The sequence below is a fragment of the Syngnathus floridae genome, chromosome 7 (genome assembly GCF_059516105.1).
Source record: "Syngnathus floridae isolate MCC-2025c chromosome 7, RoL_Sflo_1.0, whole genome shotgun sequence".
Classification (NCBI taxonomy): Eukaryota; Metazoa; Chordata; class Actinopteri; order Syngnathiformes; family Syngnathidae; genus Syngnathus; species Syngnathus floridae.
In genome coordinates, this window is record NC_142419.1 from 10,172,271 (window position 1) to 10,196,205 (window position 23,935).

The window sequence follows — 23,935 nt, forward strand, 5'->3', positions numbered from 1 at the left end:
ATTACGAGGCGCCTCTGAACGCATCGCGGCCACCATTGTCGGAGGAGGGAGGAGAATAGGGAGAGTCAGACTGTCTTTCCTTTTTACCGACATCAGTGGACGTCTGCCGGCCTCATTCTAGTTTGTTAAACTAACGGTCTGAGACAGAACGACTCCGTTCAATAGTCCAAAAGACCCCGCTGAGGAGATATTAGCCCTTTGCTTTGTCGCCACACGACCTCCAGACACCGGCTACTTTCCATTCACCGCATCCAGAAGCGGAGCGGAGGGGGGCTTCAAGAGGCTTTCTTGGTGACAAGGCCCTCCGGTACATCAGTGGAAATGGGGACGCTGGATGCGTTATCTTGACATTTCCAAATATAATTCGAATCCTTGGACAAACGCGGCAAACCCGTTAGCCAGCTAGCTTCCTATCCCGCTGTGATTTCGTTCTAGTTTCTCCCGATGTGACTGAAGACTTTGCTTCTTAACCTCCGGGATCATCCTGTTAGCGACGCCGTCTGTCCTCTGGAATGCGGCAATAGAGCTGAAGGGTTTGGAGACAGTGAGCCCCCAGTAAAGTTGGGGTCGAAAGTTGGGCCTCTGTGTACAGTATTTGTTTTTCTCGATGATGCTGAGTTGGTGGAGCTGCGTGGAGCTTACTGGACTCTTTGTCGTGCTGCCTTCACGGACTATCACCATGAAGATTGTATGAGAGTCCCACCTTTCCCCCTCAAATCCGCTGCGTCTGCTGTTATTGACAACCAGAGCGTGATTTGTCTGGCCTTGTGTGGTGAACACAACAGTCTGCTCCTTTACCTTCTTCTGACCGGAATCGCACTCAGGGACGAGCATGTCTTTATTAAGAGCCGCACTGCCCGGAAACGAGCGGAAACCGGATCATGTAAGTGCACGTAAACAACGCGCGCACACACACGCACACACACATTTAGAAAATGATGCGTCCCATCATCCATTTTGAGCTATGTCGCCTCCCATCACCACCACCCTTGCCCAACAGCCAATCAATATTTAATCTAGTTTATGCAAGACCACCCTGAACTAACCCACCCACTTCACTCCTATAAATGACCACAGTGTAATTTAAATAATGTGAAAATGAGGTATATGACAAATGCATGCACTAAAAGTACAAAACAAAGTGCAATTTTTAGCCATTTGCACATTTGAAATTATAAATATCGACAGCCTTGCCTCGATCCCACCAACTTGACGCAAAATTTTCTAAGGGGATTGTCCATGCCCATGACATGTTAGTTCCCGACTGCAGGAATGCAAAAGTGAAATATGGCACTCTTGTCTAGTGTAAACTTGGTAATCTGATTTCAGCACTTTGGCTTCTCATTTGTTGATCGTTGCCTTTATTGTTTGTATTATTACATGACAGAATTACCGACTGACAAACGAGAAGACAAAATAAATAATCAGCACCCAAATATACTTTCGTCTTCCGTGCATGCAGACTCCTGATTTTTTAAGATAGAAATGACTCGCAAGGCTTCAGGTGGTGCTTTTCCATCTTGACTTTCTGACATTACCAGTCTTGAGTCAGTCAAAAAGTTAAAAAACAATTCGCAATTGTGTTTTGTAGCATCCATAAACAAACAAATCTGACGTCTTAATAGTTCTTCATTTGGTTTTGGTGTGCCTTGGATGGGTTAAGCAGTTCCCTCCCCCAGTTTTATGGATCCTCTTCATCCCCAAGGTTCAGCTTCTTTTTTTTGTGGCAATGTTACAATGCCACATAGAGGCTGGGCACATGAAATATCTCATTTGGACATGTTTTAAGAGTGTCTCGTAATATTTCCTAACATGACTTCTCCACCTAAAATCAGGTTAAAAATAAGGTTGTAAACTGGGCCAAATTCACAAGCCATGGTAGTTAGTAACCTTACCATGGCAACAGCCGTAGGGCTTGAGGTGTAAGGAGGGCAATTTTCACGCCCTTGTACGTTTTCATGATCATTCACGAGCTCATCTGCTTGATTTAAAAAAATAAATAAATACAATTCCAAGGTTAAAGTGAGAGCATCAAATCTTTTGCAGTCCTGGCTACAATAACGTGACCTTGCCTTATGATGACAGGTTTATCTTTACAGTCGTTGCTTCAGGACTGAAATATTTTGCTCAAGGCAAGTCATGGGATTTGCTCAGCATTTGTAACGGAAGTCCCAAACTGGGCGTGCGTGGCTTTGTGCCAGTGTGCACTTGTACTTTTTTTTCCCCCCCTATGAAGTCCTCTGTGTGCCAATGATGTTTGATTCTGTCGTTAGTTGAACATACATACAGACGTTTTGAAGACTTGGAATATTCTTGCAAAATATGTCTTTCTTGAGTCGAACCAGGCTCAACAATAAGACCAAAGAAGTGTGCCAGTTTGGATCAAAGCGGCCTTTGTTGTGTTTGGTGGCTCTTGGTAACGTCTTCAGAAATGCTTTGAAATTTCAGCCCGTGAAGCCAATTGCACTGAACAATATGTAGTTGGGTAGGCATGTCAGTCATGAGGAAAAAAATCTTAAGAAGCCATGCCTGGATAAACAAAGGTTTCCATTTTTTGGGAAGGCAGCCCTTCGAAGATGAACTCGTCTTTTGGCCGATGTCTTCCAAACAAGTCCGGCGCACCTCCCAACCGGTTGCTTTAATTTCCCTTTTATGTTTCCTGGATTCACTAAGTTAAGTCCCAGATTTGCTGCCACAACTTGTTAGCCAGCGCTAGCAGCACACCTCAGGCCCTCCATCATGTGCTTCACTGAGGCCCAGTCAGCCATGCATGACGCCTATAAACCTTAATATGAGGTGACCTATGTTTGGTCTTTTGTTTTTCACCCGCACTGTGTGGTAAGGTCAGAGAAGTAGGACAGTCACTGCGACATTTCCGTCTTAAAGCTTGGGCTCTCAGAGGTGATTGAGGTGCCATCTGTTTGCTCTTAGTGTCTCCTACCAAGATGGCCACCTGCAATTTCCTTTCCATTTGCGAACCTCCACTTAATATGACAAACCTCTTTCCTTGTCAACATATTTGCTTTTAATTGTGACTTCACATCTTGAGTCTAGAACCTTCTCCGGGAATCTGTGACATTTTTCAATTTCATCAAACACTCCTCTGATAGAACTTAGTGAACTTAACCGGGCCTCTGTAATGTTCCACAGTAAGGAACACTGTTCTTTTCTTGGAATGCTTCAGTATTTTGCATCTGTGAACCAAAGCCTCAAAAGTGTTGGGACACCCATTGGAAGTAAAAGGTGAAGAAAATGTGAAGTTGCTCACCACTAAAACATTTGGGGTTTGGCTCTGAATTGCCTGGCAACAGGTGACGTGTTTTTGCCGCCGCAACAATGCAACACAACAACACCGTGACAATTAAATTCATTAACAAAATGGATGTGATTTGTTAAATAGCACCTGGTGTCAAGCCGGTGACTCACCCACGTCTATTTTCATCATGCCGAGAGACATTTGTGTGTGAGCGTGCGTGTGAAAGTGACTGAGAGATTTTGTGTGTTTGTGCGCTTGTGTTAGAGACAGACAGAGCATTGTTGTGTCCTGTATGTTGTATGAGTGAGTGAAGAACCAAGGAAGTAAAGGAAACCGGTGTTATTGCGGCAAGGTTGGGAGTTAACTCAAGGTTACGCAATTTTGCTTTAGCTGGGCCACAACGTCACACTTCCTGGAGTCCACGCACTTCCTGTTACAACACAGACTGTGTGACTGCAGGACACTTTTTTTTGCGCCATCATATATAGCTGGTATGCCAGATGTTATCTGTGGCAGACAGTGTCAAAAAACTATTTTGAATGCCTAATCGCTGAAGAATATCAATATCACTGAGGTTGCTTGGGGAACATTGCTGCACAGCCATTTTCAAATTTCTCCCATCATGTACAATGTGAGGATGAATATGATGTTTTTTCTAATTTGCAAAATGATAAAACTTTTTTTCTTGTTGTCATTATGGAGTGTTACGTGGAGAATTTAATCCATTTTGGAATAAGTCTCAAATGTGTGCAAATCGGGAAAAAGTGAAGCACTGTGAATTCTTTTTAGATCCACCGTGAGCTAATGTGAAATGTTGCAATTGTACTTATGAACAGCATTCAAAATCAAATGTGTTTTCAGTAGATTTTTCCCTTGAGGCCGAACATTCAGCACGAACTCGTGATCCAGTTACACTGTCCATTTAAAAAGCATTCACATTTTTCCCTTTTTTTTTTTATTTTGGATAAATTAGCGAAAATTAAAAAAATATATACTTCCCCTCCCCAATAATCTTAATGGGGTGTTTTGTGTAAAATTTTGACAAGAGAAAATGAATGGAATCAAATTTAAAATAAAGGCATACACATGAAAATGTGTAAAATTTCAATCACTGTGAATACTTTGCAGATGCTCTGAATAATTTACTGATGTTTGCCCTTTCCTGATGCTTAGTGTTTGCCTGTTGTCTCCTCAGCATACCTCGCTGTCCAACAGCCGTTCGGACAAGGGTCCAGGTTGGTCCAGCCGCTCGCTGGGTGCCCGATGTCGCAACTCCATCGCGCTGTGCTCAGATGAACAGCCGCACATCGGAAACTACCGGCTGCTCAAGACCATCGGCAAGGGCAACTTCGCCAAGGTCAAACTGGCGCGACACATCCTGACTGGCAAAGAGGTATGTTTTTTTTTGTTTAAGACTTTACATTCAAGGCAGAATTTTCACAGCAGGTCCAAGTTACCAATTCCAATTGTCTGTATCTTTTTCTACGTACATTTCAAGTGACACAACGTATTTTCGTTTTATTTAATGAATAAATGAAGACGATTTGCGGTAGGCTGTTCAATTTTTGTTTTTGTTTTCCTCACCAAAACAACGATAGCTTGTTTATTCGCTGTCTTGATGGAACCTCCTATGTTTTTTTTAATGGTCATTGACATATTTTGCTTTTGTTTGCTGTTTAGGTTGCAATAAAAATAATTGATAAAACACAACTCAACCCTTCGAGCCTACAGAAGGTGAGTGAATTTTATTTGATCATTTAATGCCCATTACGCGTCATAGAAAATTTTCAAATCATCATTACTATTTATGTTGTGTATATATATTTTTTGATTTAAATATTTGTAGTTCTATTTTTCTAGTATTTATATTTTGCGTTTAATTTGTATTTATTCATTTAATTATAATTATCTTTCTTTATATGATTCATGTCTATCTTTGTATTTATTTTATTTGTTATGCATTTGTTTTATTCATGTCTAAATGTTTATTATCAGTGTTTTAAGGGCATCAGGAAATTATATTGAAGTGAGGAGAAGAGGTTTATTTGAGTTAGGCCTCTACAGTCTGCAAATGCTGTACTAATGCTTTTGGGGGGGTTGAGTGTCAATTGCTTGCTAAGTTTCACTATTCACAGAAGTTATATCTCGTGAATCGCAGGGATTCGCTGTAGACTCGTGATCTCAAACAAGGGGGCTATCTGTTTTATTGCTGGTCTGACCTCGTATATTAAGTCTGTTTATGAGAGCAGGCTTCCACCAAGGCAGCACTGTTCCTCATTTCAGCAGTGGCCCTCTTAAAATATTGTGTGTTAGTCCAGATCGTACGTTTTGTTACTTTCAGAGTCTGCTTGCAGACAAACCAACCAGACTGCAAATCAAACAGTAATCTCCTTGAGGGAGATAATAAGAAGCACTGTATTGATTCTGTGCTTTTCATGTTTTTTTCCGGAGGATTGAGAATCACAGTCCATTATTTAATTCTGATTCAGCATTTCCTGTATGGATGGTAAAGGCAGCCTCACTGGTGAAAGTTTAGATTGCTCAAGGTGCCAGTGTACAATCATTTTATCTCCATGTATGTGGATTATTATTTTTTTCTTCTACCCTGTCATCAAACATGAGAATTTTGGTGCTTCTCTTAGCCTCTACTGTTTAAAAACCTTGGTGATGGAATTTTCTCACACTCGGTACACGTTGCTCTTTGTACGAAAAACAATCGTAGCCATTGTCTGATTATCAGTTGACTTTATCATCACCGTCCCAACAAAACGATCCATAAGCTATTACACACAAACACACACGCGCACAGAGCGGGACTATTGATGAGTTCTCTGCTGGTTAGCTCGCAAGTGTTGATAACACCCACGTATTGGCAATGTCTGGTCCTCCCCATGTAACACTGGCTCCCACCTGGCCTAGATACCAATCAAGCTGGTTTCTACTGTGAAAATGCGAACAGTAGTGCAAATTATCTGCAAGATTTTTAATGTAAGCGAAGGAAGATAGGCATTTCACCATCAACAACTACTGGCCTGTTATAGGTATGACAGCCTTTTCACTTCATTTTAGGTATCCAGGTATCATGTGAAACAACAAATGTGAAGCTTTTTTGTGTTGTATGATTTTTGGGTCCTTGTTTCATAAGGGAAATGGTACCTTCTTGTGGGAACACCAAGCCATTCAGAAAAATAATCTAATTGCTTTTTTCCCCCTCAACATTGCAATTTGACCTCTTAGGTATTTTTCCAACAAGCAGAAGGAAAAAATAAATCTGTATTACAAAGAACAATATCAGATTTATTATAGTACACAGGTTTTGGTCCTATAGGTTACGTTTACACAAAAAAAAACAGATGAACCATGAATCAATTAAAATGACAGTTTATGTGCTGCGAATACAGTTGTTCACGAATGGAACATTTTGACTTGCAGTCTTTTAAGCATTCACTATGATAATTTCACAAAATTCTACCAAACAAGTGTAGAGTCAACCAAAGTCAGTAATTAACAAATCACACTAAAACTATAAATCCAAAATGTTTGTGGCTTCATCACTTCAATGTTTCATGCTTCATTAAATGACATGTAAACATTTGGACGTCTTTTCTTTAATACTGAATCTATCACTATATAGAGAAAAAAAGTCTTCCAAAATTGCAGCCTTTGGGTTTTGAAAATTACTACATTCTACTACACTGTGATGTTGATTTGAATTTGATTAATTGTTCAGCCCTTCAACACCCTACCAAAACACTAGACTTTTTCTCTTTGCAAGGATTAACCACCAGCATCTTTTGTTGTTTTTGAATTTCACATATGCAAGCAATGCATATCATTGTCTTGTATCTGGACAATTGCACAATTGCGATTGCAACTTTTCAGTAGATTGTTGTGATGTAAATGTACCCTTCGGCTGCCTCATAGTGATAGTGACACTGATAAAGTGTTTGGAGTCTGTGTTTGAACCGTCATTGAGCAATGCTGGGAAGCTTCTTTTTTTTTTCCTTTTAGTCTCCCCGTGCTGGCCCCTAAACCGGGAGCTGAATTCCAGACAGGCGAACAAAAGGCCGGGTTGCGGAGTTGTGGGGCCTTGGCACGAGACAGGAGAAAGACAAGATAGAGAGAAGACAGACTATGTGGACTTGGTCGTCTCTCCATCTTTTGTCTGCATGTGTAATGCAATTATATGCATTGCTATTGTGTCATATTGTTGGCCCAACGTGCTTTGTTGTGGTTGTGTATGGTGAATATGTAGATAAGTGGGAAGACAGGCTGAGAGCAGCTTTTCCCACAAGCACCATTGAACACAACAATAACAAACTGGCCACACTTTGAGAAGCACTCATCTAGATCCATAGGTGGGAATTTAAGTGTGAATGGTTGCTTGTCAATTTGTGATGTGATTGGCTGGCGACCAGTTCAAATGCCAGTGTCAGTTGATTGAAGACTGTAAATTGTTCATGTCTGAATGTTTGTTTGTCTATGAGCCCTGCCACCAGCTGCGACCATTCCAGGGCGTACCAAGCCTCTCACCAAAAGTCACTTGGGATACGCTCTAGTAGGGCTCTGCAATTAAACAAAATTCCGTTATGATTACGAATATTACACCACGATTAGATTGGCATCCTTATACAAAAGTAATTACCGTATTTTTAAAAATCACTCCAGAGTACAAGTCGCACCAGCCATGAAATGCAGACATGTCATCTTGAAAGGCAATTTAAAATAAAAATCCAATAGAGGCAACAACAGTCTGAAAATTGTACGGTATGCTAACGTTACATGACACATAAACAACAAACTGAGAACGTGCCTGGTATGTTAACATAACATTAAGAGTTATTCAGACAACTATAGCATAGATATCATGCCAACAGGTTTACCATCGCTCCAGTGTACAAGTCGCACCCCAGGCCAAACTATGAAAAAAAATGCGACTTATAGTCAGGAAAATACGGTAGAATAAAATAAATAATTAGTCAAAGTTTTTTTGATACTTACATAAATTAAATTGACTTAGTATTTTTTACAATTAAACATTTTCTTGCTTCATACCAAAAAATAGCCATTTGAATAATTGCGATTTCACTTATTACCAAAATAATCATGATTAACATTTTTTCCATATTCAAACAGCCCTACGCTTTAGCACAAACAAACATGACCCTGATGAGGACAACTGAGATTGAACATGTATGGACTAAATGACATAAGAGAGTATAATCAAATTAAGAAAGTGGAGCATCTGAGTGCTTTAAGTGGAATTAAGGGGATGAGCCTGTCACCTCCACTTTACATTTTCCACATCCCATCAATCAGGAGCCGAGATGAATGAGGTTTACATTTCTCTAACTTTTCCATCCCGCTTTGCTCGTTGAAACCCTGACTGGATAATTTATTTCACATACTGGCCAGCTGCCATGACAACGGCCATGCCGCGTCACGGTTGCCGTGACAATGTCGGGATTAATCCCCTTGAGGGCCACAACACCGGCTGTACACGCAGCTGCTGGTTTACCCATCATATGTGATAAAATTTCAAACCGCTACTGTGGTCCTCGGTTTATGATGGCGTTCTAATCCGACGGGGGTGAATCCTTGAAAAGATCATGAAATTTATACATGGTCCATCCACATTAGCTGACTTCAGCTAACTTGCGATGACGCCTATTCCGTGGGAGGGGTTTGCCCAAAGTGAGTAATTGAAGCCAAAATGGCATTTGGGTCCATGGGCCCTCTTGTGTGTACAGCTTTGCTAAGTATATTAACATAATTTCATGTTGATGGGTAAAAGTGCCTTCAGGGCACCATCTCCTCAAACTTGCCAACAACCCTCAAAATATACGTGAAACTAACTCTATGCTTCACTATACTAGTGCGTCCTGTTATGACACACCTAATTTGTGTTGAATCACTGAAGGCTAATTAAAAAAATAAATTAAGGGCACAACTGACTATTTTTAGTTGCTGTGAAAACCATGTTATTTTTTCGGGGGGCTTGCATGCATGAAAATTCATTTTTGTTCTACTGTTTACAATTTCAAATGTTCAAACAGTGCATAAAGTACCTATTTTAGTATTATTTTTTTTAACTGTATTCAAAATCATTCTGTTGTCTTCATATTAATAACGGGATTATTTTGGTCATGGTAATTGCAATAAGATGTATTGTTTATATTAAAAATTTTATTTACACTAAATTCACACCAGATTACAGCTTCATGCTATTTGGTTACTATGACATCATTTAGGGAGTGCAGCAGAATATTTTGATGCATGCGTCAGTTGATGTCTAGAGACTTTGGACCTGTTCAACCAGGCCAAGTGTCTCCTTTGAGTCACACAAATTGAGAAAAGTGTGATGTTGCAATGAGGAAATAAGGAAGTAAAGCTTCTTTCTGTTCACTTCTTTTTATTAGTTGCAGTTGTATTTTTTTCGCTTTTTTTCCATGTCACCGTTTTGCTTAAAGGCCATTGTAGTTAGGGATTTGACCTAAGAACCTCCACCCCCAACAACAACACCATTTTTTTTTATTTTATTAGAACCCTAACAGAGGTGAGATAAAGGGCTGTCTCGACAGCTGGTTATTGTTGAAAATAACATTGGAACCAAAAGTCACACATGGATAACTGCATACTCAGCTCACTCTGTTCTATAATCTGACCGACAGAGCGTTTGTATTCTCAAAAGTCCCGAAAGGTTGCAGTGATTTTGCAGGTAGTGTTTTTTTTCTTTCCATAAAACTGGTTATCACTCACTTGTCCTGCTTGTTGTGCTGTAAGCAGTCACCTTGACGAGTATCATGCTGTGCGCAACAAGCTGCAGAAATAAGACTTTGACAATAGCCATGTGCTTTCCTGTGATTACTAACAATAGACAATGCAGGTTTGAGTCATTCGTGTGTGGTAGCAGTGTAAAGTAAAATCGAGTACAACTGGATTTGGTTCGATGATGCATGACCACAAGCAAATTAGATGGAAATGTTATTTACAGTGCATTTGGAAAATATTCAGTGTTTCACTTTTTAAACATTTTGTTTGTTACTGCCTAATTCCAAGAAGGATTAAATTGACACAAGACAATGATGATGTTTGAATTTTTTTTTCTTTACTTTGTAATTATTATATTAATATATGTATACAAATGGAAAAAAAAAGTGGACATTATTCTCACTTGTGTTACAGCTTTTTCCGAAGATTTTATACTAAATACTTTTTCCCCCTGAAAATTCAGCACATAACACCGTATGTAATCACAATTTGTAAAATATTTTAACATTTTTGCTCACATATTAAAACTAAAATTACGCATCCAAATGTGTTCACATAAATGAATTGACACCAATTCGAAATAAAGCTGTCATGTAATGCAATAAAAAAAACGGAAATGTTGAAACGCTGCGGATACTTTCAGGATGCACTGTGCCTTTCCATCATCATACATTCCACATTCAGTTTCCAGTAACAACAACCCTCTCTAGTATGTCTCACTATGCCACTAATTACCAATCCTTGCGAGCATCACCATCATCGAGCAGGTCTTAAAATGTAGCCTTGTCATCACGTTTGTTTCTCCTGAATTTTATTTTCAGCACGCCTTGAACACAGCCTGCAAAATGCATTGTTATAATGAGGCAGAAGGGCGGGGCAGTGTTGCAGGATGAGACAGCAATGTCGAGAGCACTGTAATGGATGGATTAAGGGGTGGGTGGGGTGTAGCATACTCATCAAAGGCCTACTGCTAGCTTGTACCTCTGTCACACTCTCCTGTGGGCCACCAAAGACTGTGTATTTAAGAATATGAGTCACATGGATGATATTTTCTCTCCTTTTTGCAGCTTTTTCGTGAGGTACGCATCATGAAAACCCTCAACCATCCCAACATAGGTGAATTATCCCTGAGTTTGTCTATTGGTCTTAATGATATCCTTTATTTAGTGTGACCTTTTCTATTTGTGTATTACAGTCCAGCTTTTTGAGGTCATTGAGACGGAGAAGACACTATACCTGATTATGGAGTACGCCAGTGGAGGTGAGTGATGCCAATGCACTTAAGCGAGAATCACACATACATACGTTTTAACAGCTTATCGATTTTTAAAGCGTGAGAGAAGGAAAAAAAATGTCATACTGTGTATTTTTACTGCTCTTCTGAGTCAGAGCACACCACACACATTAGCTTGTATTTCATAGCACTGAACTGTGAGAGGCAGCACATTGCCACAGGGCATCTAGTCTAAGGAAAGAGGAGCAGAGGAGCAAGAAATAGAAGAAGCTGCACTATTACCTTGTTTGGCAACCAGTTATTTTTCTTATGCTAAATGACTTGAGGGATATGTTATACGAACTATCACGACAACTTAGTAAATGCTCCTCTTATTGTGTTTGGCAACAGCACCATTTTGGCCCACCTTGTATTTATGATGGTCGGCCGGACTGCTTTGTGAGGAGCTGGCACTGGATGGAGAAAAAAATTCACTTAAAATATCACACCACAGAATAATTTATCGTAGTACACTCCTCACTATAGCTTACTCGCTTAGGATTATCCACACACATCATAGGATAATCGATTTTAACACGCTGGACGCCACAGGATAATTCAGCGTGACCACACAATGAAGTGAAAACCTTTCCAATTTGAACGCTTCAGTTAACCTTTCTTCTTTTATCCCTGTGCTGCTCTCCTGTTCCTGCTACCACTACCTAACAAGGAGCTTGCACACAAAATGGGAGACCAATGCACACAAACTCAACACCACATGAATTTACAGAGCAGCCAGTGTTAATCTACTCACATAATAAAGAAGTTTACATCACAAACTGGAGTGTACTTGTGACTCCCTGTTCTTTTCTTTTTCTTTTGGTAAATAATAATTATCGTACTGTATGTTAAAGTTAATGACTCACCTTCAGTTGCCTTTCCTTTTCTCCGCCAGATGGATGTTTATTTACATAAATTCCAGCTGTTAACTTGGACTTGTTGGAGCTTGGAAAGATAAAGTGTGCTTTGGTGTATTACTGAATTAAAACCATAAAGGAAACAGCCAAATTAGGCAATTTTCCCCTCACTTATTTTTCTTTTTCACACCCCCAAGTATGGCTTTTGTTGCCATGGTGACGAGGCATGAGGTTCAAAGTGGCTACATGTTAGCCCCAAGTCTAAAAAGTGACAAGCAATTTAACAATCCAGCCACCCATTTGATGAGCTGGAATCTATCCAAGCTGACTTTGGGTCCAAATTAAAAAGGCAATCTTTTGTTTTGTGAAGGGTGGTGTTAACGGATAACAGTTTGCTGCAGCAATTCATTTAGTTTGTAGTCATCTTTAAAAGAACAACAAAAAGAGACCCTACTTCTCTAGCCTTGTTCTTGTTTGTGAGCTGGTTTGATTCTGCAGTATTTATTACTTTACTCTTGTTTGAAACTGCTTGTATTCAGCCTTGTCATCATTATTCACAGGGGAGGTGTTTGACTACCTCGTGGCTCATGGCCGCATGAAGGAGAAAGAAGCCCGCGGCAAGTTCCGACAGGTCGGTTCTAACTTCAACTTACTTATTTTTGTGATCAATTGAAGAAAAAAAAAAAAGATGAATTTGCATCATACACAGTAAAAAGTTGGTGGAGTTGGCATGTAAGCCAGCAAAAATGAGCTGTAATTTAGCAGAGTGTGACGCAAAAGCACCACAGACATTTCCACTGTGGTCCACTGCAGAATAAAATAAACAGCGGCAGTGAAATTCTCTATTGTACATTGTCCACTGTACATGAAGCATGTTTTATTGTCTTTCCACAGATCGTGTCAGCAGTGCACTATTGCCATCAGAAGAACATTGTTCACAGAGACTTGAAGGTGAGCGCACAGCAGAGTGTATTTATAATTTATGGACACAATTTATGGAGCAAAAGTAGTTAGATTTCATCATTGATTAATTGAGCATTAAAGATATTGTCACATCTGGAACATATTGTGGATTAAATGTTTCTGGAAGCCATATATGAATTGTAATTCAGTCTTTCTCCTGTTGTTGACGAAGGAACCAATGTGTTCTTAGAGTTAATCAGTTTCCATCCATTTTCTGAACCGCCTGTCCTCACGAGGGTTGAGGGCATGTTTGAACCTATGCCAACTGACTTCGGGCAGTAGACGGAACTGGTTGCCAGCCAGAGTTAATTAATTAGTTTATTTAATACAATTAAAAAGGCGTAACTAAAAAAATTTCAAGGTTGTAAAGTAATTGTCGTTTTAAACATGTATTACAATAAATCAATAAACCAATAGCTTTTTTATAAATATAAATGAATCAATAGATACAGTTCATTAATACGGTTTAAAAAATACTATTAACTGTGTATATAATTGTAATTATTTCAAAATTGATGTACAATATATCAATAAACCAATTATTTTATTATACATATAAACAAATATACCCCGAATAACCAATTTTTGGTGAAAATCCAATGAAGTATATGTTCTGTAAATGCTTTGTGACTGGGTTTAAGAAAGCCACGGCCAAACTTTTCCCACCTCTGTCTTTGCACATTTATTAGCTATTTCATATATGAAAACCTCTTGGGAGGTCACTTGAATATAAACGTACTACTTTGACATCATGTGTTGTGCTCCACCATTGAAGGCAGAGAATCTGCTCTTGGACGCCAACTCCAACATCAAAATCGCTGACTTTGGCTTCAGCAACGAGTTCATGGCTGGCAGCAAACTGGACACCTTCTGCGGCTCGCCGCCCTACGCCGCGCCCGAACTTTTCCAAGGCAAGAAATACGATGGTCCCGAGGTGGACATCTGGAGCCTGGGCGTCATCCTCTACACCCTGGTCAGCGGCTCGCTGCCCTTTGACGGCCAAAATCTGAAGGTGAGCAAACCTGCCTTATTGTTTTTCTCTCAAGCATAATTGTCTCTGGTTGAAACTTATCAGAATTTGTTTTCCATTCAGGAGTTGCGTGAGCGTGTCCTGAGAGGCAAATACCGTGTGCCCTTCTACATGTCCACAGACTGTGAAGGAATCTTGCGCCGCTTCCTGGTCCTCAACCCAACTAAACGCTGTTCATTGGAGGTAACCATTAATTCGAGTCTGTTCGTGTGATTTATTGTTTTATGTTAGTGTCTTCTGTTGTTCAAAGCACATCACTGTTTATGTGCACTACTCACATTAACAATATATTCTGCAAACACTGCTACTTTACAAATAAACACATTCGCTGTTGCCACTTTTGGCCTCATTAAAATCTTTAGATTTTTTTTTTCTTTCAACAAACCAGGGCATATAGCCCAGCCCTATATTGTAAATATGACAAGATGTAATAAATGCATTAAATACTTATTTTTCTGGCTTCACTTTACCAGCAAATCATGAAAGACAAGTGGTTGAATGTGAGCTATGAAGGAGAAGAGCTGAAGCCTCACAAAGAGCCCGAGGAGGACTTCAACGACACCGTCCGCATTGGTAAGTTAACAACAACACCTCCCACTTCGAAAAGAAGGACCCTTGAAATGATACAAGCACTGAATTGAGACCTGCGTGACTTTGACACTCGGTGTTGCAGATGTGATGGTGGGGATGGGTTTCACCAGAGAGGAGATCCGAGATTCTCTGGTCAGTCACAAGTACAATGAGGTGACGGCCACGTACTTCCTGCTGGCACGAAAGAACGAGGTGAGTGTGGCATAGTGGTTTGAGCGTACATCTGCATGATACACTCAAATTTTAGTATGATATAGTTAATCAAGATGCGATTGAGTGGAGTGAATTAAATTGTCTCATAATCACATATCACATTAGAAATGGAGTGAATCACATTATAATCAGAGTGTATTTTATTGTAATTGCATCCAATCAAATTGTCTCTTACAAAATCACAGCCATTTGTGTTTTTATCGCAACATATCATACCCTACTACATTATAATTGGATTGAATTGCATTGTCATAATTGAGGTGAATCAAAATCACTTCAATTACAATGCAATTTGGTCTGTTTACACTTCCAATACAAGCCTCCTACAAAATTTCATTGCAGTCACTCTGTTGTCTCAGGCCGAAAGCACAGTGTCCCGATCAGCCAGCAGTCTCAGCCTGGCTCGCGCCAGGACTGGAACCATCGCCAACGGTACCAGCAAACACTCTACTTCCTCTTCTGGTGCTTCGTCCTCCTCTTCAGCCCACAAGCCACAACGCAGCGTCTCCACCTATCAGCGCCAGAGACGACACTCTGACTTCTGTATGACTTTTTGACATCACATCCATGCAGTTTCCAAGTGGTCTTCATCTGCTTGCATCTCTTGTCTCTCGTAGGTGCTCCGGCAGCTCCTGGGTCGGCGCATCCCAAGCGCAGCCCAAGCGGGGTGGGAGAAGCATCTGGGCTAAAGGAGGAAAGGCTGTCAGTCCGCAAGCCCAGCAACAGTACCGTCAGTTCTCGGAGCATCCCGACGCCCTCCAGTCCGATGGTCAGCTCTGCTCACAATCCCAACAAAGCCGAGATACCTGACAGACGGAAGGAGGCCAACTCCACCACGGTACGGTCGTAAAACAGTGTTTAAATATTTATATTTTACACTGAGTCCATGTGGCAGATTTTGGGGAACTAAAACAGAAGGCAGATTAACCTTAGATGAACTATTTTATGTGTTTATAATGTTACAGTAGAGATGCTTTGATTGCTTTGCCGACACTTTGATAAGCAATGAAAGCAATTGAGCAATTAGAAAGGTGATATATCATTTACGGTAACAAGACCGCGAGTATACCTTTAAGGGTTTGATGTTGTCGTTTTTGCGATGTGTTAGCCAAGTGACAGAAAGTTAGCATGTGTTCATGGCTCAAATCCGAAGATGGTGCGTGCATAAAGTCAATTCACGCCACTATACGATTCACTTCAAATCCCAAATGATTTGCTACAGTTATGATACAATTCACTCAAATTAGGATTCAATACATTCTAATTATGCAATTTACCCCAGTTTTGCTGCAGTGTGATATGAGACAATACAATTTGCTCCAGGTGCAACACAATTCACTCCAATTATTATACAGTGTGTGTCCCGTTACCTTTTTTTTTTTTAGATTAACGTGGCAGATTTTGGTGAACTCAAGCAGCAACCAGATTAAGATTATGTGATATGATTTGCAACACTTAATCCCACCTCTGATGAAGTGGACATAGTTCTTATTGCCAGCCATTGATGACTTGTTTTCCTCCTGTTTCTCCAGAATAATGTCTCTGCTAGTGGCATGACGCGAAGGAATACGTACGTGTGCAGCGCAGACAGACAGTCGTTGTTGCAAAACGGCAAAGAGAACAGGTGAGAAGCACTTCTAACTTTAAATATACATTATGATGTATGTTTTATGATGAGGCATCTCCTCTCCTATCTGACTATTCAAATGCCCAAATAATATGATTTAAGTACAGGTCGAGAATGACTGGGGCGGATATCATTTCACAAGAGATTTGTTTCGCGTTTGGAGTAGATTAAGAGTTCTAACTGCACAAGTGCGTGCATGTGCGTGTTTATGTGGCCCGTATGAGCTGTGTTTTGTTGTAACAGATGGCCTTGTGCTGCTGAGAGTGTCAGTCACCTCTTGCTGTTCCTTCCACATTTTTCCACTCGGGTTGGCACATTAGCAACATTGAAGTCTCTAAATTGTGAGGGTGATGTCTATGATTTGTCTGATTTGTTGGCGCTCAGTCCAGTGAGTTCATTTGCCAAGCATCAGATGAGGTTAATTGAAGATGCTGAATTGTCCATGGCCGTAAATGTAAGTATACTGGTAATGCTTTGTTTGTTTTCAAATATGCCCTAACATTTACTGCCAACGTAGGATGAGCTCCAGTTTAACTGAATGGATGGAAGTTCCATTTTCAGTTCTCTGGCTGTTTCCCCTGTTTTCTAGAAAAGCAAAGAATCATTTGTTTAGTGAAGCAAGAGTCATAAAGTGAAAGAGGGCACATAATAAAGTAGGAGGAAGCATTGTGGTGATAAAATGGAGACTGGCACAGTGCCCACATCACCAAGCTCCTCCCCCCCTACATTTGCCTCTGAGGCTTTGTCAATGCGATGCCATGCCATGGTGCTTGATGGGGTAAACATGTGCATGCACGCACCCACGCACACACATTATTGTGACATTTTTAACACCTGATAAACAAACCCAGCTGTGCAAATAGACAGATAATGTGTCTTTAGATTTGGTGAAGCAACACGTGTCCCATCGCCCAAGGTTACTTTGCGAATATTGGGACGTTAGGTGCATATTTGTGTCAGTGCTCTATGAGAAGACAAATGTCCTCCCGTCTCTCCATTCAGGAAATCAATGTTTTCTCTCCCGTGTCCTCCCACCCCAGTTCCCTTTCCCACCGGCTGCCCCCCGCCTCTCCCTCTACCCACAGCTTCACAGGCACGTCAGCCTCTTCCGCCTCCTCGACCTCCACAACCTCCTCGCGTCTCTCACGGGGCTCCACGGCCAGAAGCACCTTCCACGGCGGGCAAATCCGAGACCGCCGGCCGCCCTTACACGGGACGGCGGCTTCGCCCACACTGTCGCACGACACAAGTGGCACCCTGCCTGGTGCCAGAACCCCACGCACCCCCAGCAACCTTCTCAGCAAGCTCACCTCCAAGTTGACCCGCAGGTAAGCGGAGAAGCCGCGGGAGAAAATGGCGGGAAGAAGAGGCGTCTGATGACTGTGGACTAACGCTGTGGCTAATTGATTAGCACGCTAAAAACGGACATTTTAAAATGTGCTGGATGATCTTTTACTGTGGACTGATGTTAATGACTTCTACAAATACATAAAGAGCTCATCTACTAACATATCAGCTTTTATTCTTTTTCAGTGAAGCTTGACAAGTTGTCCGCCTCAGGTGTCTATCTTTAGCCTCGTTTCCACCACAATTCTAAGCCAGGTAAATCCTGGTCAGGTTTGAGTTTCTAGCACAGGGGTGTGTTAGCAGGGTGGCGATAACTGCGTAAAAATATCACATCATAGTGTACCAGCCTTGTTTCCACCAGGTAGTACAGTTCAATTTTGTGCAGTTTCAGTCCCATGCCTAACCTATAAAACCAAAACATATTTGTAGAATAAATCTATTGGTTTTTTTGTAATACAGATGAATGTATTGCTTGTGTTGGTTAAAAATACATAGAAAGAGGACCTTGAAAATAATCATTAAATTACAGAGGGCAAAAAAAATCGCAGCTAGATTTTTTATGGAATTTTAGGTGGAAAACCAATGATTCCATTGAAGGTTTTACTACAGAAACATATTAAAATGTGTGTCAAACTGAACAGAATGGTTTGGTGGGAATGAGGCTTTAATTAAAGCTCAGTTCACTCCCACTGGTGTTTGACATCGCTCCCTGTATTGAATTGCATCCCTGTAGTCCAATATATTTGAGCAACTTTGAGACTCATGGCTCGTGATGTCGTTTCTCTGAGGCGGACAACTATTTTCCCACGCGTGGCGTTCCGCTGCTTGTTGTTGCTTTTCCGTGTTTGTTTGATTGTCTAACCACGTTTGCTTCCCCCTCGCCAGTCACCTGCCGATCTGCCATCCTGTCTTCTTCTTCAATCTTCTGCTTTGTTTCCTCTCACCTCCATGTTGTTTTCCTCCCCTCCTCTCCCACTTTCTTTCTTTGCTCTGACACTGCTCTTGTTGTCATTCCACACCTCCTCTTCCTCTTCTTCCAGGGTCACTCTTGACCCTTCTAAGCGTCAGAGTTCAAACAAATCCGTGTCGGGCTGCAACCTCCCGCAGGCCACAAAAACAGTTAGTAAGTCTTCCTTTCCCGTCTTTTCTGGCTGCTGTGTATCTCGCTTCATGTCCGTGTGTCCGCCCATGTGTTTATCTATATGTTCATATCACTGGTGGAGTATCCTGTAGTTATACAAATGTGTATTTTTGTTGTCTGCAGTTTTTTGAGACTTTTGATATTTAGCCTTTCAATTTTGGAATCCGAAAATGTTTCTGATGATAGCTCTAACCAGCAACAACCCAATTGTCCGTCTGCATTGTTACTGTGTCTGACTGTCGCTCTATGAGCGTGTGTATGAGTGTGTGTGCATGTGTTTTCATCTGTACTCATATTGATTGAATGTGGGAAGGGAAGGGGAGAGAGACAGAGAGTCATATGGATGTGGGCTGTGGGTTAAACAAGGTAAAACAGTAGATTGGGTTTTTACAGGAAATGGAAAAATTTCAAATTACAAGCGGAAAATTGTAATATGTTTTTGGAAAAATCAAAAGATGAGATGAAGAATAAACAAGTAACTGTAAAATATTAATTCCGATAACATTACAATTATATTCTTAAAAATACAACTTTTTCTAGTAATTAACCTCTCTGCAAATTTCTAGTAAAATTATGCTGTTTTACAACAAAATATTCTGACTTTAAAAATATTAATCAAATTATTTATTTTTATGAATTCAACTTTATTTTCAGAACATGAGTTCAAAGAAATTGCTGTTGTAATGATTCAAAAATGTTTTCCCTAGTAATTGCTAATCAAGTAGAGGTGACTTTTCAAGTTTGAGTAGTTGCCAAAGAATAGGATTTTGGGTGCGTGTGTGGTTTAAGAGGGTGGCATCTTGTTCACACGTCATCCTCACTAATGTGTGTTCTGTTTTCCAACCAACATCTTACACAACTTTTGCTTTGTTCTACTGCTGCTATTCCTTTTCTTCCTCTGCTGTCCTTCCATCATGCACCTGTACGCTTCTCCACCTTTATTTGGCGTTGTTGTCGTTAACGAACAAGTCACACAACAAGTTTCTGTGAGGTAAAAATAATAATAATAATAATAATACCAACACAGATACTATTTTTTTGGGGGGGGGGGGGGGGGGGTGAAGACACAATGGTCCTCATGTTCATCATGTGTGCTATTTACATCTGCCCACTGATCACTTTGACGGATGAGTAGCCGTGTTCTGTGTTTCAATTGGTGCGCCCTTGAAGTAGAACTTGAGCAGGACATGTTTTTTTATTTTATTGTATTTTTTTTTTTCCTGGTTGTTTTCTAACGGACACCTTTTGTTTTCCTCTTGAGGGTCACAGACGAACCTGAGAGAATCAGCAGATCTCCGGTCACAAGGTGAGTCATGAAAGATTTTCATTGAAGTTAAGTTTAAAGTTTAAGTCAATTTAAGTTAAGTTCCAAATTTTAGACAACGAAAAATACATGCACTCTTGTACTTGTCATACTGTCGGGGAGAGACCGTTTTAGGGGGGGAAATTGTGGGAGAGAATAAGTTACAATTTTAGAGAAAGAAAAATTTAAAGACGAGAATTTATTTATTTCAATCTTATGAGGACAATCTATCTGTGGTCTTTTATCAACAATAGTATTATCTAACATCAATGCGTGCCATCTATTTTAAGTTAGCAAATGTATTTCTGTAAGACAGATAAGAATCAAAGCTTAAATGCACTTTTGCTTCCTAAATGTTGTGTGTGTTTACTCTCATCAGTGTCACAAGCTAGCAGCAGCAGGTAACGTTAGCTTAGTTAGCTGTGTTCGTTGCTTCTAGTGCTAGACCTACCCGTAAGTAAATAAATAAAAATAAATAAAATAAAGCTTTATTTTCATAGATTGTACCTCCTTTTTCACCCTCTTCAGACGTGATGTGGAAAAGTCAAATATTTGTTGTGTATAGAAATGATTCAGAGAACAATATATATTTCCTCAAATAGTGGACTCAGCAGATGCTTGTGTTGCTTGTGACAAAAGTTGCTAAACAATTCAACTATGTCCTGTAGTAAATGACAATCAGAAATATAGTATAAAGCAAATAAATGTCTTAATTTGGGGATATGTATGTGTGTGGGGGGTGCTTTTAGCTTGTAGACATAAAAAGATGCGTTATGTTAATCAATTTTTTTTCCCCTTTTGCTTTCACTCCATCAAACTTCATGACTCATCGAACCTTCATTCACAATCCGCCCTCCACTTTTCACCAACCCCGTTTGGTTCAGTCGCCATATATCTGGGCATCAAAAAGCGGCAGAGCCCCGGACCCCCCGATGCGGCTGGGATGTGAGGGTGCGCAGCCCCCGCGACCCGGCCGAGGTGGTCCTGGCTCTACGGGAGGCGGCCCAAGGCTGCGGCTGCCAGGTACATCTGGCAGGCCCCTTCCTACTGTCCTGCACACACGGAGCGGCCGGTGCCCGCGTGGCCTTCGAGGCAGAAGTGTGCCAGCTGCCCGGCGGGCCGGCGCAGAGCACCGGCGTGCGCTTCAAGCGTCTCTGGGGGGCACCGCTCGCTTTCAGAGACATTGCTACCAAAGTGTCCAAAGAGCTGGAGCTCTGAGGGCTAAGTTGGGAAATTAGGATGGCGGGGAAGAAGAAGTGGGCACAAACTTCTCGCCGTAATGCCGCCAAAGACCCTCGTCCTGTGTCCCATCTTGAACTGCTGAAAACAAGCAAAAAGATTACACACACTTTATTTTATCATGTTTGACTGATCAGCTACCAATGAGTGTTAAGACCACATTCAAAAGAACAATAAAATACTCTGGATTAATACCACCAGAATAAACTCATCATTATAGTAGAATAGTCTTATTTTTCAAGGAAAAACAGGAATCTCATTAGCATTGTCTTTGTTTTTCAAGGAAGTTATGTATTTTTCAGATGGGATAAAAGCAATTATTGAAAAGGAGCCACGTTCTACAAAGTTGTCAAATTTTTACCAAAAAATTATGACAATCTGAATTTATTTCTCTGCCCAAAAATTTATTTCGGAAAAAAGTAGCCCAAAAAAAAAATAAAATTGTTTTCAAAAATTTTGGGGGGAAAAATCTTGATTATTTAGAGGTGGAGAATACCTGTAGTTGGATTTGTTTCAAGAGAAAAGCAATTTTGTTTTAGGGGCAAAAATAGATATGAAAAACACAACAAACCTTTGAGCATTATTTCATTATTTTCATGACAAAATGCTCTTTTCCATGAATTAAATGAAATTTTGTCTTGAAATTTTTATTTTCCAGTACCGTGTTACTATTAGGTGAAGTGAAGATAAAAAAGAATTCCCATTGAATGATTATGATGTTAAATTTCTATTTTTATCTCATAATAATAATAAATTCTTATTGAATATTTACAGTTTTATTATCACAAGATTGTGTTCTATTTCCTCCCCCCAAAAAAGACTTTTGGAAGATCCCAACTTTATTCTGGTTGTGTAGTCTTGTTTTTTTTTTTCTTTCAGTGTGGTCCTAATACCCATTTATAATTAGCTAAGATTCCATCCCGATAAGAGTTCATTCCCGACTGAAATGCTGCTATTTACAGTCACGTTTATCAACTTTTTTGATAAAAAGGAAAGAGAAACAAACAGCAAAAAAGTAGCGATGTTGACCTCTACACTCTAGAGTGAATTATGGTCCACTCATCATCACAGTTACAACCACACAGTTCTATTATAGTTATAATACTATTTCCTGTAGTGTCCCCGCCCCCCAAAACTGAGGCATGATGGATTTGTTGGTTCACAATCACACACCTTTAAGTCGGCCTAAAAAGTTGATAAATTTGACTTTTTCTACATGAAAAACCTTGTCATTGTTTTAATACAAGCGGCTAATTGGACTTCTCAAATGTATTTGTTGATTAATGCTCACAAATTTTTCACAACCCATCACACGACTTATCGCTACTTATGACACAAATGCTGTTTAATGTTAAAAATATATTAAAAATTGTTAATTGATTTCCTATTATTGTCTTAAAGGAGAGAACAAGCATCCACTCCAATTCTGAGGCGTATTTATTGTTCATGCTCACATGTTTGGCTACCTAGCATTCAGCCGCAAATGCAGTCTCACATTAAAGAGTATCCAAAACATCGGACCTGACATTACGTCATTGTCTCCAACCAGTTGTGATTAGCTTATGTATTTGATCATGTATTTTTTGGTTAAGACTAACACCTTTTGCTGCCTAGCATCAAAATGTTAGAATTGGCACAAAAATCCTATTTAGTATTAAAAAAAGAAAATCAAAAATGTTGGACATGATATACGGTCACTGTCCTAAAGTAGTTACAAAGTATCTGGTCTGTTTGCTGTGATATATTTTTAGGATAATGCTAACACACTTTTCACTCCCTTGAATCAGCATTAGCACATGCATGATACTTAAAAACAAAAGCAAACCAGAATATTGGCCATTTATCACGATTAAATAATGTGCCATCAGGATCTTAAAGCAAGCTTTCATTCTGACTGCTGTAATGGTTTTGTTGGTCACGTTGCCACACTTTTGGCTAGCAAACATCAAAACATTAGCATTAAGTTAGCATGAAATAATACAAGAGCTTTATTCTCTTGCTAGCGCCTTAGACACTAAAATGTGTCTTGTTTTGTGCTAACAGCACATTGCTCACATTGGAGCTAACGTAGTTATAATTTGTGTATTTTTAAGGACTTTTTAAATGTATACTGCAAGCAGAATTTAGACTATTTTAATTTTTAAGGAAAAAAATTAACAAAAAACGTTTTGACTCAGAAAAATTGGAAAAGTTATTTTTGGAATAGATTGGGAAAAACCTTTGCTGTAAAGACAACTTAAAAATTCAGAAAATTGTTTGGAGTAACAAAAAAATGACACTAAACTTCAAAATCTTATCTGGTTCAATAGCGAGGCCACCAAGAA

At 40.0% G+C, this 23,935-nt stretch overlaps 1 protein-coding gene across 6 annotated transcripts; it reads left to right on the plus strand.

Annotated features, from left to right (window-relative positions):
- Positions 1 to 6: 6 nt before the first annotated feature.
- On the plus strand, positions 7 to 23,131 carry mark4b (MAP/microtubule affinity-regulating kinase 4b). 6 transcript variants are annotated; one of them, XM_088380686.1, is made up of 19 exons: positions 7 to 883; positions 4,452 to 4,649; positions 4,937 to 4,990; positions 11,095 to 11,143; positions 11,223 to 11,288; positions 12,718 to 12,788; positions 13,052 to 13,108; positions 13,896 to 14,132; positions 14,214 to 14,333; positions 14,624 to 14,723; positions 14,824 to 14,933; positions 15,314 to 15,497; positions 15,572 to 15,792; positions 16,487 to 16,578; positions 17,622 to 17,909; positions 18,969 to 19,051; positions 20,331 to 20,375; positions 20,752 to 20,773; positions 21,257 to 23,131. In XM_088380686.1, the coding sequence occupies exons 1-19, from the start codon at positions 833 to 835 to the stop codon at positions 21,588 to 21,590; spliced, it is 2,382 nt and encodes a 793-aa protein (XP_088236812.1). In that variant the 5' UTR covers positions 7 to 832; the 3' UTR covers positions 21,591 to 23,131. The 6 variants fall into 6 exon arrangements, with proteins under 6 accessions (XP_088236812.1, XP_088236817.1, XP_088236814.1 ...); XM_088380691.1 differs by lacking the exon at positions 20,752 to 20,773 and having other exon boundaries at positions 20,339 to 20,375; XM_088380688.1 differs by lacking the exon at positions 20,752 to 20,773 and having other exon boundaries at positions 21,257 to 21,477.
- The last annotated feature ends 804 nt before the right edge of the window (positions 23,132 to 23,935 follow it).

Bases quoted from the DNA above. Each gene is read 5' to 3' on its own strand.
- mark4b (XM_088380686.1), top strand. From the start codon at position 833: ATGTCTTTATTAAGAGCCGCACTGCCCGGAAACGAGCGGAAACCGGAT. The intron at 4,650-4,936 runs GTATGTTTTTTT...TTTGCTGTTTAG, and splicing joins ACATCCTGACTGGCAAAGAG to GTTGCAATAAAAATAATTGA. The intron at 14,724-14,823 runs GTAAGTTAACAA...TCGGTGTTGCAG, and splicing joins CAACGACACCGTCCGCATTG to ATGTGATGGTGGGGATGGGT.